Genomic DNA, 13,316 nt, shown 5'->3' on the forward strand with positions numbered 1-13,316 from the left:
TGGAAGGAGAGATGCACAACATCTCATTCGATGAATCTCAACATAGAATTACACAATCTTGCAGACTGTCAACTCCGAAAGATCATACATCTCTTGCGTAGGATGAGGAACAAGTGATCGTGTCTGGCTTGTGCAAACATCCAACAGCCTTCGTCGATGCCACTAGAGCATATGCTGAAGCCACTAGCTCAAGTGTTCGCTTTATGATATCTTAGAATGAGCGAATGGCTAAGGAGCTACAAACATCGAAGCAAGGAGCAGAGTCGGTGACAACGTCTACTCGAGAAGAACTGAAGAAGGAAATACTAGATGAAGTATTGTCCCTTGACATAGTTATGCAAGTGTTGTATTCCAAGTTTGGTACCGTGCATAAGGCAGTCGTCCATCTCAATGGATGGTAGTAACGATGTGCTAGAAGAGCATGTATCTTATCAAACGTACATGTTGATCTTGATTGCACGCATACGTGGATGATGAGATACAAGGGAGCCCCACTTCACTTGCCTAAGATGATGAAGCCCATAGTGGTTGATCTGAAGGCACACATCCAAAGTCAGATTCAGAACTATGAAGAGCTCCCATAGCTCATCACTAGTCTACAGGCCTCCCATGCACATGTATTCAAGCGTATGGATGTTGTGGTGTGCACACATGCGATCCCATCTATTGGGACTCTCACACAAGCGAAGACAAAGGCACAAGTCCGACTAGAGATTGACTCGTACTTTGACAAGTTGATGCGCATAGCCACCAGCCTAGACTTGCTAATCAGTTTAGACACCATGCACAAGTATGTTGTCGGTCCGACCGCATTGAAGACAATGATGCACATGCTTTCAGACGAGTTGGACAGAGGAGCCTGAGCAGTGTACCCAGATGCTATGGAGGCAAGAGTCAAGTTCCAGAAATATGTCACCTTGGAGTACATAAACACCATCACAGACTACCAATATTGGCATCAGTACGCTATTATTGATCATCGCGAGGATGTTGAAGAGTCGGACTTCCCATGGTTGTCCGAGTCATAGTAATGTCTTGCATGGCTTCCTCAAACCCATTTTGTCTCACATGGGTACATGTGCATTGTAATGTAACACCTTGTCAATTGCAAGTTCAAGTGTCGATAGTTGGATTTAACAAACATAAAGTAGATGCAGAGTCATGAGGGTAGATGCACTGTCACAAAGGGGAATGTCAAAGGTCACCCCACCCTTTGCTATAAATAGTCCCTCATAACTCATTGCTAGGCTTCTAGTCAGCCAATATTTCTATAGGACTATCTTAGAGAGAGCTTGGACAATATTGAAATGAGCCTTGGCTTCTCCACTGTGTAGAGCTAGTACATCTCTTTGGGGGAGTAGGCATTTGTGGATGTAACGTTCTGTTGTTAGAACTGGAACTTACACTTATTAATATCACAAGAGGCAACATGTTTCATGAATATGTTGTATTGTATTTCAACTATATGTTTACTCTAAATGATATATGTATTTGTTTGCTTACGCATGCATGTATATCTCTGTGTATGTATGTATGAATATTTCTTAATTGTGTTGTTGGTTTAACCATCACTTTGGATTGCTAGCTAACTTTCCTTCCATGTTGTGATGCATCCTTGATCATGTGTTCCCTTCTTAACTCCATGCTATCACAGGTTTCCAAGGGGCGCACTCATCTCAACCCCCGTGTGCTGGAACCTCTCATGCACCTTCCTTGGCTCTGCATATGTCACACCCTTGCTATTAACGGAGTTATCTTACTTGCCTCTATGTGAAATCGTGGTCAAGGCATTACCATACGACCCAATGCTGGGACTCCTACACCAAACGGCCTGAGTCTAATTGGGACTTCTTACCAAGGAGACCCTCTGACATGTTGGCGGGTCCAGCACCGTCAAAAACTCCAAATCTTAACTAGAGTTAAAATATAGACTCTTTGTGAGTATTTTTCATCATGATCTCCTAGCTAGTCCCTTTCCGATGAATGATGGGGGTTGACGTGGCATCCTCTTGAATTATGGTAGTCAAAATAGGAAGGTCAACTTCTGAGTGGCATAACTTTTGCATACAAACTTTGATTGAGGCAATTATTGCATCGTTGGAAAGGTTTTTGTGTGTAGAATTACACAACAAATTGTGACACTTAAGCAACAAATTTTTACCCCTAAAAAACAACATTTGATGCCTCAAATTGCTCCTGAAAGTTTTCATATTTTAATTTGAAAAGATAGGCTCCCCCAGTGAAAATGGTCTCGTTAGTTGATCCACCCACTTTTTTGCACTCTAAAAGCATCAAGATGGATGAAAAACAATAAAATGATCCAATCGAGATCAATGACACATAATAAAGTGCATAGACCAAAATAGTGGTAGAATATTTCTCTATACATATGATGGAATTAATGTTGTGGAGGGGTAGACTATATCATGGGATATCTAAGAGTCAACCATAATAGAGATTATTTTAGTTTTTAGATGTCAAAGGAAAATATTTTGTGATGAATCAATTACCCTTTATAGATAATACATGATTTCAAAAATTTACGTCTTTTAGGGGTATTTTTTGGATTACCCTTTTAAGATAGGTTTAAATGCCTTGGAAGGGGTAATAAGTGTTCAATTTTAATTAGTGGTCGAGTGGTCGGGATGATGCATGTTTATCGATATTCATAAATTATTGTGGGTTAGAAAGAAATTATAACTTACCTTAGAGTATCATGTTATAGCTTTAACTTACTCTTCGATATGTAACATTTAAGAAGTATGATATATTCTCATTCCTTAAAGAGAAAGATATGACTATTGGAAAAGTATGAGATATTCTCATTTCTTAATGAGAAAGACATGACTATTGGAAATTTTTGTACGGAGAATAGTGAGATGCTCTATTGTCCATAATGGTTGAAGTTGTTAGAAATAAATGAGTAAAATGATAAACATAATATTACATTTTTTTTTAAATACAAGTGGACTCTATCTTAAATAACACAAAATTAAATTGAATAAAAAATAAATATAAATACATTCGACAATATTTAGGAAAAAAAGAAACAAATCCAAATAGAGGGAATTTAATTTCTCTAAGTGTTCGATAGATTCAATGATGCCATAAAAAAAATTGAAAAATAAAAGCAAATCTAGATACTTTAAAGAGATGAATTTTAGTATAAAAAATATCAATCTATTTTCATAAAGATTGAAAATCAACATTTTAAAAATAAACTAAAGAAACAATGATGAGTTCCATGATGAAATGGGGCAATTTGATGAGTTCCATGATGAAATGGGGCAATTACTTGAGTAAAAGAACTTCTCATAGAAGATAAAAGAACTCTTAGAATGATATTAAGCTTCCTTAGGCTTCCATGGTCCATATGTATTGCATGTACTCAATAGGACTTATGAATAGGACTTAACATGGTACAGGGACAAGGACAGTTCTCGAAAGGACTCAGACTTTATTGATAGACTTACATTGGTACAGGGTCAAGGACAGTTCTCATCACCAATTTCTTTGTTTCAATTTTGGCAATGCTGAAGCCATCTCGGTATTTGTAGAGGTGGTAGAAAGCTCTGAGAATGTCAAAAGCGTATTTCTTGGAAGAAATTGGAGCCTTGCTGGGTTTCATAAACTCCCAATTAAACTCAGGGATCTTGCCACCGATCATGGCGTTGACATGGCTCAGAGCATCTTCCTCAGTTGATCCCGGATTATCTTTCATATAACAGGATATCGAAGAAGCTTGTTCCCCACGACTTCTCTCGGCCTGCAATCACCATGGGGTACTGTGATCACTATCATGCAGTTGAAATTCAAAACCAAAACAATTGATTTCATTGGAAATGACATTGTAGATTCAGGGAATATGGTCAGGAGGAGAAGGGTTAATTGATCTTTCTCTTGATTTCAGATTTCTAGAGATTCCCAAAAACTGCAATTTACATAAAAATGCCTAACAAAAAATGTCAGTTCACCTGGTAGCCACAAATGTCACCTCGCAAGCGAAGAATGGAAGATGCCAAATCATTAAAGGTGGATGGAAAATCGATTTCTGGCAGGATGTGTAGAGGAAGAGGAATGTCCAGTGTGAGGATGGGTTGCAGTGTGGCTGCTCGATACCCAAAACTCACCTTCCCGTTCTCTAAATATTTCTCAAATGTGGGCACATAACCACTGGAGATCCACTTTGCTTCTTCCATAAACGCATCGAATAAAGCTTCCCACTGCACAGCAAAAAAACAAAATTCGAGGAGGCATTTCATGCATCAGAAAAGAGTTTTTGATGTGCAAATAAATCTATTATTTCGATTAACTATTGCTGCATACAGTTTTTCGCGCATAGTCCAGCGTATCCCAGCCTTGAGTTTTCTCCGCCTGTCGAGCCATTTCATTAACACAATCGTAAAATGCCATGTATACTCCTTTCATATATTCAGGAAGGCACTCTGTGGTCGATGGATCCCATCTGATTACAAAACGGATAAGACAGTTAATGGGTAAATGTTCAGCGAAGTTTTTTTTTTTTTTCTTTCTTTCAATTTAAGTGAGGCTGAATTTAGTTTTCGGGATAGTTTAATACTTAAAGAAAGAACCAAAATAGAAATTTGATAAAAGTTTCCTTATAAAAGTTGTACTCCACTGACTCATATACTTCATACTTTATTATACCTGACTCATCTGCTTAACTGCAGCTGACTTATACTGAACACAATAAACTTTTATACTGAACAGTAAATTTATACTGTGAAATTCAGGACTCCAATTTTACACCATCAAAACACTAATTCTAAACCATCCCAAATATTCACATGAATTCTACCTCATTAATTTCTTAAAAATAGTTTCTCTTTAATTTCTTTTCTGAAATTCGAATGCTAAATCTAAAAATTTGATGTAACTAAATTTATATCAACCAACAAATTTACAACTCATAAAAAATACCAAAACATTATTACTTATACAAATCAACACAATTTTGCTAAGTCAGTTAATGGTTAATCCTTATTCATGTAAAATCATTGGGAAAGGTGATTTTTTTTTTTTTCTCAGTTTTTCTAGGTAACTAAAGTTCTAAAATCACTGTTGAAATTGATTCCTATATTTTATTTGGTTTTGTTTGTAAATTCATATTGACCTTGGTTGTAAAATCATTGTTGAAAGTGATTACTGTAATTGGTTTGTTTGTGCTTTGTGAGTTTATGTCTGGTGTTGATTCTGGGCAGATCAAATTAAGTGTTAATTATTGAATTTTCTAGTAATTGAATATTGGAATCTCCCATCAGTAGAAGTCAATTAGAGTCATCTTTGTGTTTATTGCAGAGTTTGAAATATTATGGATTTGATGAATATGAACAAAGTACTTTAAGTCATATTATTCAGATTTCTAAAATTTATTAACCTTATTTGATATTGCTATTTTAAAATTAAAATTATCAAAAAGGGATATTAGTTATTCAGGAATTTTAATTAGACTGTAAATTTTAGAAATTTAAATGATATGAGCCAAGTTAAACAATTGACTTAGGTCATAATTATGGAAATATTTAAAAGTTGATCATGAAAATAAGGATGACCTTGTGAAGTCAAGTGCAAGGCCACCCAAGATCAAACATCTAGGCTATTGAGCATGTACTAGGGGAGGGGATATGCTAAAATCCAGTGAATTTAGGGTTGGTGTGGCAGAAGGCTGGGTGCAATCCCCCGGTGATTTGGGTGCAATCCCTTTTGACTACTTAGATGCCCATGGGTAGGAGTTTCTCAAACCAGGTGTCAAGCCTGGAAGAACACAAACAGGTGCAATCCCTTTTGACTACTTAGATGCCCATGGGTCGGAGTTTCTCAAGCCACGTGTCAAGCTTGGAAGAACACAAACTGGTGCAATCCCTTTTGACTACTTAGATGCCCATGGGTCAGAGTTTCTCAAGCCACATGTCAAGTTTGGAAAAACACAAACTGGTGCAATCCCTTTTGACTACTTAGATGCTCATGGGTAGGAGTTTCTCAACCACATATCAAACCTAGAAGAGCACAAACAACTTGACGAAAACAATAACCTTATAAAATAATGATATATAACCATAACTTTTTTAAAACAGCTAAAAATAATTATCGGCTTATATCTAAAACTCTTCTGAATTTTACTAAAATGACAATCGTCACCTCTTAATTGCGGCTGTGAAGAGTTCGAGCTCCTCCATCGTTCCGAAAGTGTCATAGATGTCGTCCAGAACTATTCCAAGATAACACATTTTGGCAAAGCCCAATCTGAATGCTGAATGTTTGGGCTCAGTGGCAATGCAGGAGGCCAAAGTGTAGAATTCCACGTGACGATGCCGAGTGAATGTAAGTTGAGCGAAACCCGAATCTTTCCACCATCTGCATAAAAAATTTATAGATGAATATTAGATGATCAGAGCACCCAATTCCAAGTTTGTATGTGAAGAAGACAAAATCCAGTGGCACAGTTCATCTACCTGGAGAGATGTTTTAACTCTGTCTGTTGTAAGGAGTGAAAGAGATTGAACTCTATTTTTGCAAGCTTTAAAAGCTTTTCAACTGCCATACATGGCTTCCTGAAAAAACCAAAAGAAAATTGCAATTTTCAAATTTCAGCAATTTAGATAGACACTAATTAATAGTGATACTTATAATGTGTTTGCAATTTTTGGGTGATTAGATTGTAAATTTTGAAATATTTTAAAAATAATGAAGTAAAATAGTTAAATTTATTTATGTGTTTGTAATTTTTTTCAAGAATGATTAGATTGTAAATTTTAAAATATTTCAAAAATTTGATAAACATGATTAAAGTTAAACAGTTTTTTTGTTCGTCAAGTTGTCTTTTATGTTTTTCTAGTTTTGACTTATGGCTTGAGAAACTGTGACGCGGGTCCTAAGCTGACTAGACTTTAGCATGTGTCTTCCCCTAACAGAAATGCAACAGCTTCCATAGGGTTTAATCTAGATCTTAGGAAAGCTTATCCTTAACCAATAATACTAGTAAAACTTAATAAATAAAATTAAATAATTAATTTCACTCCCATCTATCCCATACCAATAATTTCACTCGTATCTATCCCATACCAAAATCTAGTAATATCTAAAATCCAATTATCCATAACTCATAAATTTACAAACAACTATATCATAAAACAAACGAATATGTTTCCTCAGCTTACTTAAAATATGGCGTAATCTCCTCCCCTAATACTTCAATGTAATTCCTGGTTTCCAATCTCGGCAAATCTGTGAGCCACCCATATTCGAGAACGTACTCTATCTGCGACCCACAACATTAAATGTCAAAATATAATATAATATCAAGCAAGTAGGAGGTTCTAAATTTTTACCGGTGGCTCACCTCTTGCGAGAGACGGGAGCCCTGAATTTTTGTCAGGGCTTCTTTTAAATATGTTGTAGCGAAGGTTTCAGCCTCTCGCATAACTCTCTCCCCAGGAAAGGCAATTAACGAGGCCCGCAGTAAATTGAGAATGCCTTTGATCTCTCCCTCTGTCTGATTGGCAGAGCAGGCAAACTCCCCCTTTTGGTCTTGGAAAATCTTAAAAACATCTGTAAATGAAATAAAAACTTGTCTTAAAGCCTCAGCAAAGTAAATTTGTGTTCAGTTTTTTCAACTGTATCTAAAAAGGTGTTATAATTAGAATGATTTTTATGATAATTATTGTAAATAATTTTTTTGGATAAATATTTAAAGATTTGAAATCTCATAATTTATATGATATTTTATCATTTAATAGGTAATTAAATTATAATTTTATTTTAATAATTTATAAAAATAATAGTTTATAAGTTAAACATATATATATTTGAAAAAATATGGAACAAGATTCTTATCCATGAAATTTACTTTTTTTGCCATTTAGATTCTAAACTTGTAAAGAGGCTTTGTTATAATACCATGAGCTGATACCAAAACTTATCAGTACAACATGCGAAAGAAACAGTAAGTTAATTCATGTGACACTTGTTTATGTGACATTTTTTTTTCCAATTAATCAATTTAATTAAAAGAACAAAAAATACATAATTACTTAGATAAATGTCAACTTTTGATTCGTGTATGCTACTGAGAATATCTACCTAATGATCATTAATAATTAAATTAAAAGTCTAAAAATTTTATTCCAAAGTAAACATTCCTATAACATAATAAAATTTAAAATATTATCTATCTCCAAATAAAATATATTATCTATCTAAATTAATAATAATAGTACTTTTTATCACAAAAATTGAAATTATTATAATAATATATTTAATATATTATTTATTTCCAAATTAAATATATTATTTATCTAAATTAATAATAATAAGTTTTTATTATTTTAAATAAATTTAAATTATAATTATTTATAAAATAATTTTTTTAAACCTAATCATTTTAGTATTTTCTATTTTTGGAAACCCAAAACATATATAATATCTAAATATTCTATCTCTTTATATCTATGTATTCTATCGTTTTATAAATGCATACCTGAAGACACGCTGTATCCATGTAATCGTAGAGTTCTAAATGCCAAAGCAGTTGAGTTGAGATCAGCAACAACACTATGTCGCCCACATGCAATGCCTTTGTCACTCCAATGACTGCTGTGTCAAAACAATTCATTGTTACGTTGTGTATTTTAGTAGCATAATTATATTAAAAATATATCTCATACCTATAATGTTTTTATCATCCCAATGATTAATGTAGTTGATATAGTTTAAAGTTTCATAAATATAAAAAAAATATTGTAAAAAAAAAATTATTGCAATATCAAGAATGTTTTATCAATATACATATTTACATAATTAACTATGTATAAAAAAGTTATGGGTCAACTTTAACTTGCAAAGAAAAAAAAGAATTACACATTTTATTCTTATTGTAAAATGGACCATTTTGGTAAAAAAAATTTGCTTATATATTAATTTACCTATCTAATTATCCCGGATGCGGGTGGAGAACAAGCGGGATAGACAGGTGTCGGCGGAGGCAAGTCACGTGGGCAGTCATAAGCCCGGACATGCCACGACGCACCCGACCGCAGAGGCAATAAAAGCGATGGGAGGCTCCGCATACTCGGCTTCAATGCTGGGTTTATGGCTGGTTCAATGTGCATTCATTGCGCAGCTCAGTTCGAGGCAAATGGCGCTCGTTATTTACGCTCCCCCGGTCGCCTGGAGTCATACCTGCAAACATTCCAAGCAGAGGTTAGCGGAGGAGATTCTAAGCACAAATTCTCTGTGGGATTCTGGTTCGAAGGTTGAATTGACGATGTCGCGGGAGAGGCCAAGGATGGGTAGTCGTAGGGGTGGTTTACGGGGCAGCTCTGCAGCCCAGCGCCGAGTCAATTCGCCCTCCTCCTCGGCGGAAATAGCATATGAGCACATCAGAAGCTCAAACAGACCTGTAGGACGCGGAGCTATGCGGGGGTGGGGAGAAATTCCGGAATGTGGGCATCTGGAGCACCCGGCTGTTCGTTACCGAATTCCTTGTACGCTGGAAAACAATACTCTTATAGTTTCAGTCACGGTGGAACACTGCAATAACCACAGAGGACCTCTGGATAATCTGGGCGTGCCGGTGGTCGATATGCGAGGGCCTCCCCCAAATTACGCTCCCCCAGCCACTCAAATGGACGAAGCAGGCCCTAGTGATCCGGTTCAGAGAGCGTTGAGCGCGGAAATGAGGGTCTCACAAAAGCCCAAAGGGCAGGTGAAGGATGGGGAGGTCTCGCAGAAGCTCAAAGGACCGGCGAAGGAGGAGCCCCAGACGACCGATGAGGATTAACTCCGCTGTCATTTCGCTCAATGCTGCCAGGAAAGCAACTCTTTTTGCTCCATGTCGATATACTGTGCTCTTTGTCTTTCTGTCTATGTGTCGTCCATATCGGATTTTGTATCCACTATGTCAGTCAATATGTCCATTGTGTCGGTTTGTCAATCCACCGTGTCAGTTCACATATCCACTGTGGCGGCTTCTAGGTTTACTGCGTCGAATCATTTTTGTAATGATGCTACTCAGAAGGTTTTTCATGGAGACAATCCCGCTGAAGATGCAGGGCCACAGCCCTGGTGTAACTTTGCTGTAAATTTTGTTTTTTGTAATATAAATTAGCCTAGACTTACAGAGAAAAAAAATAAATATTTACCCATCTAATTAAAATATGAACTTATTAAAATTGGAATAATCTCAAATCCCTACAAAATTGGTGGGTCTAGAGTCATGTGGCACAAATATAATTTAATTTGGGAAAAAAAAAGAATTACACATCTTATTGTAAAATGGACCATTTTGCTAAATAAAATTTGTCTATATAGTAATTTCTCCATCTAATTAGAATATGAATATATTAGAATTAGAATAATCTTAAATCCCTAGGAAACTGGTGGGTGGGAAGCCATTTGGCACGAATCTAACTTTTTTAACTTATTAAAAGTCAATGCAACCTAACAAACTATGTAACACACTACAACCATTGATAAGAATTCAACTGAAGCATATTCCCTTAAGAATCAATCTAAGGATCAAATAAAAAATAAAATAAAAAGAAGTCGCCTTAAATTGAAATAGGAAATCTACAACCACTACTATTAAAAAGCAGCCTAATTTAATTATTATATTTTTAAAATTTTTGAGTCACCTTCTGCTAAAAATTTTTATTATGAAATTATAGATTTTCCAAATAAATTCAACAATTTAAACTTATTATTTAAAAATAAATAAATTAATCTATTATAAAACATCATTAAAAAAATATTTAATAATAAAATTATATATTAAATATAAAAAATATTTAATAATAAATTAGGCTTATAAAATATAATTTCTTTGACACTTAGCTATTTTGGATTTCTCATTTTTTACATGACTATATAACTAAAAAATAAAAAAATATTTAATAATAAAATTATGCTTTATATATTAAAAAAAAACAGTGGCTATATAACCATCTGGATTGACCTGTAAACATCTTCAATGGCTACTGAATAGGGAGAAAAAGTTCAAAAACATCTAATAATTATAAAAATTCCAAAATTAAACATTCAAAAGTACAAAAAATTCTAATAATTATACTGAACATTAAAATATAAATGGTTACTCAAGGTGAAAAATATCTAATAATTATACTAAACATTAAAAAGTCCCAAAACATCTAATAATTATACTGAACATTAAAAAATCCAAAAAACATATAATAATTATAGTAAACATTAAAAAATAAATAGTTACTCAAAGAGAAAAAGGTAAAAAAAAACATCTAATAATTAAACTACGCGTTAAAAAATAAACAGTGGCTATACCTGTAAACATCTTCAATGGCTGCTTTGATTTCATTTTCGAAATGCCTGCTAATCCCCAAACGCTCAGCGTTATCGACCATCGAAAGGCGTTGAAGGAAATAACATGTCTCATCGTCTCCATCTTCAAGCGAAATTGAAGCGAACATCTCCTTTATTTCGCCAATAAGTTTCTCAGCAACATCACGGTACGGAGATGCCTGCTCAAATATAGTAAATTGCAGTGCAGGTTAGAGCTTGTGACATGTAAATTGCATTGCAGTGCTTGTGACATGTTTGTTTGTAAAGTAATTATTAATTTTAATTTTTCTGAATAACAGATAGATGTTGTTGTTAAATGTTGCTAATAACAGATTCTTACAGTAGGAATCTTGTGCTTTGACATATTTATTTATAAAGCAATTATCAACTTTGATTCTTCGGAATGGCAGATAGATGTTGTTAATAAAAATTGTTAGTACTAAATTATAGATATAATAAACCACATTTGAAAAAAAATAATACATATTTGTTCGTTCGTAAGCTATTATCAACTTTGATTCCTGGAAATAACAAAACTGAACATTGCTAGTACAAGATTGGTACAGTAAACCAATCTTAGAGCTCTTTCAAACTCCAAATATCGTAAATTGCAGTGCAGGTTAGAGCTCTTTCAAACTCCAAATATGGGAAATTGGAGTACAAGAGAGAATCAGTCCATTCTAAAGAAGGAACGAAAGAAAGAAGTTAATGAGCGTAGGTAGTGTGGTAGGGACGGTGTGTTGTTTTTTTAATTTGAATTAGAATTGTAGTTGTTTATAACGCGATTTTTTGAAACTTTTTGAAATCTTGCAGGAATTTATTGGAATCGCAAGTTTGATAGCTAGTTTCTGCACAATGAAAGTGTCCCAGGAGTTTTCCAGGGTGCTGAACCCAAATATGAATTAAAAAACCATTTTAACTGCAACAAATCAAGATTTAACCTCAATTTCTTCCGCCGGATTCCGTCACCAAAATCTCCAAAAAATCGCATTATAAACAACTCCATTATGTTTTCGCAGAGTACCCCGTGGATCATGTCTCTTGAAGTTTCTACAACTGAAGCGGAACTTATACAAAGCATTTTTTCGTGCTTTGACATGTTTGTGTGTAAAGTAATTAAAAAGAAACAAATTAAAATGAAAGTGAATCACCTCATAAGGCGTGGAGAGCGACTGTATGAGAGCATCGTCCCACAGGTTGGAATGATAATCGCCTACTCGTCTTTCTGCATTATCTACAGCCAAAGTACTCATGGTGATGGCGGGTGTCTCACAGATTTCTCCGCCCTACACACTTGGAAATGGACTGCACAGTAGTTGTGAAACGAAATTGCTACCGGCTCGCCTATATATAGAGAAGTTTCCCAATCAATGATTTTTGAACAAAGTGGGGAACTTAGATCCATAGATTCCCTATCCTCTCGTATTCATTGTCATCGACTTAATTTGTCAGCATCTTAAGAGGAGTTGAGTTAAGATTCCTAATTTTTCGTAACAACTCAATTTTGATATAATATGGGCATCCTTAATCACTCAAATTTAATAGAATATGGGCCATAGTCTTAAGTTAAGATTCCTAATTTTTCGTAACCACTCAATTCAGATATAATATGGGCATCCTTAATCACTCAAATTTAATATAGTATGGGCCATAGTCTGCAAAGTTAAATGGTTACTTTTTAGTAATCACTAAATTTGATATAATATCTGTTATTTTCATTATTCTAAAATTAGGAATTTTTATCTAAAATATTCCCAAATTAATAAAATAAAATTTATAATATGCCATCAGTTTCGTTATTTTAAAATTTTTCAAAATTTTCATAAAACTTAACTGTGATATTTTTTATTTATTCTTAAATTAAAATTACAAATTTTGAATAAATCATCTTCATACCAAAAAAATATTTTAATAATATATTTATTAACAATTTCACACTTTCCAATGAATATTTAAATTCATTATTAAGTTCATTAGATTAATAA

At 34.2% G+C, this 13,316-nt stretch overlaps 1 protein-coding gene across 1 annotated transcript; it reads right to left on the reverse strand.

Moving 5' to 3' along the window:
- Positions 1–3,274: 3,274 nt before the first annotated feature.
- On the reverse strand, positions 3,275–12,631 carry LOC149174692 (alpha-farnesene synthase-like). Its single transcript, XM_089422659.1, has 10 exons — positions 12,483–12,631; positions 11,314–11,510; positions 8,498–8,610; positions 7,361–7,569; positions 7,179–7,279; positions 6,474–6,572; positions 6,160–6,375; positions 4,327–4,465; positions 3,975–4,223; positions 3,275–3,766 (listed from the first exon to the last, which is right to left on the reverse strand). The coding sequence occupies exons 1-10, from the start codon at positions 12,582–12,584 to the stop codon at positions 3,470–3,472; spliced, it is 1,722 nt and encodes a 573-aa protein (XP_089278785.1). The 5' UTR covers positions 12,585–12,631; the 3' UTR covers positions 3,275–3,469.
- Between the last annotated feature and the right edge of the window lie 685 nt (positions 12,632–13,316).

The sequence above is a fragment of the Pinus tabuliformis genome, chromosome 4_1 (assembly GCF_031772625.1).
Source record: "Pinus tabuliformis cultivar Carrire ecotype Pingquan chromosome 4_1, CPIR1, whole genome shotgun sequence".
NCBI lineage: Eukaryota > Viridiplantae > Streptophyta > Pinopsida > Pinales > Pinaceae > Pinus > Pinus tabuliformis.

Coding starts and splice junctions, on each gene's coding strand:
- LOC149174692 (XM_089422659.1), bottom strand. CDS start 12,584: ATGAGTACTTTGGCTGTAGATAATGCAGAAAGACGAGTAGGCGATTAT. Junction 7,570..8,497: donor TGGATACAGCGTGTCTTCAG/GTATGCATTTAT, acceptor TTTCATTTACAG/ATGTTTTTAAGATTTTCCAA. Junction 7,280..7,360: donor GCTCCCGTCTCTCGCAAGAG/GTGAGCCACCGG, acceptor TGTGGGTCGCAG/ATAGAGTACGTTCTCGAATA.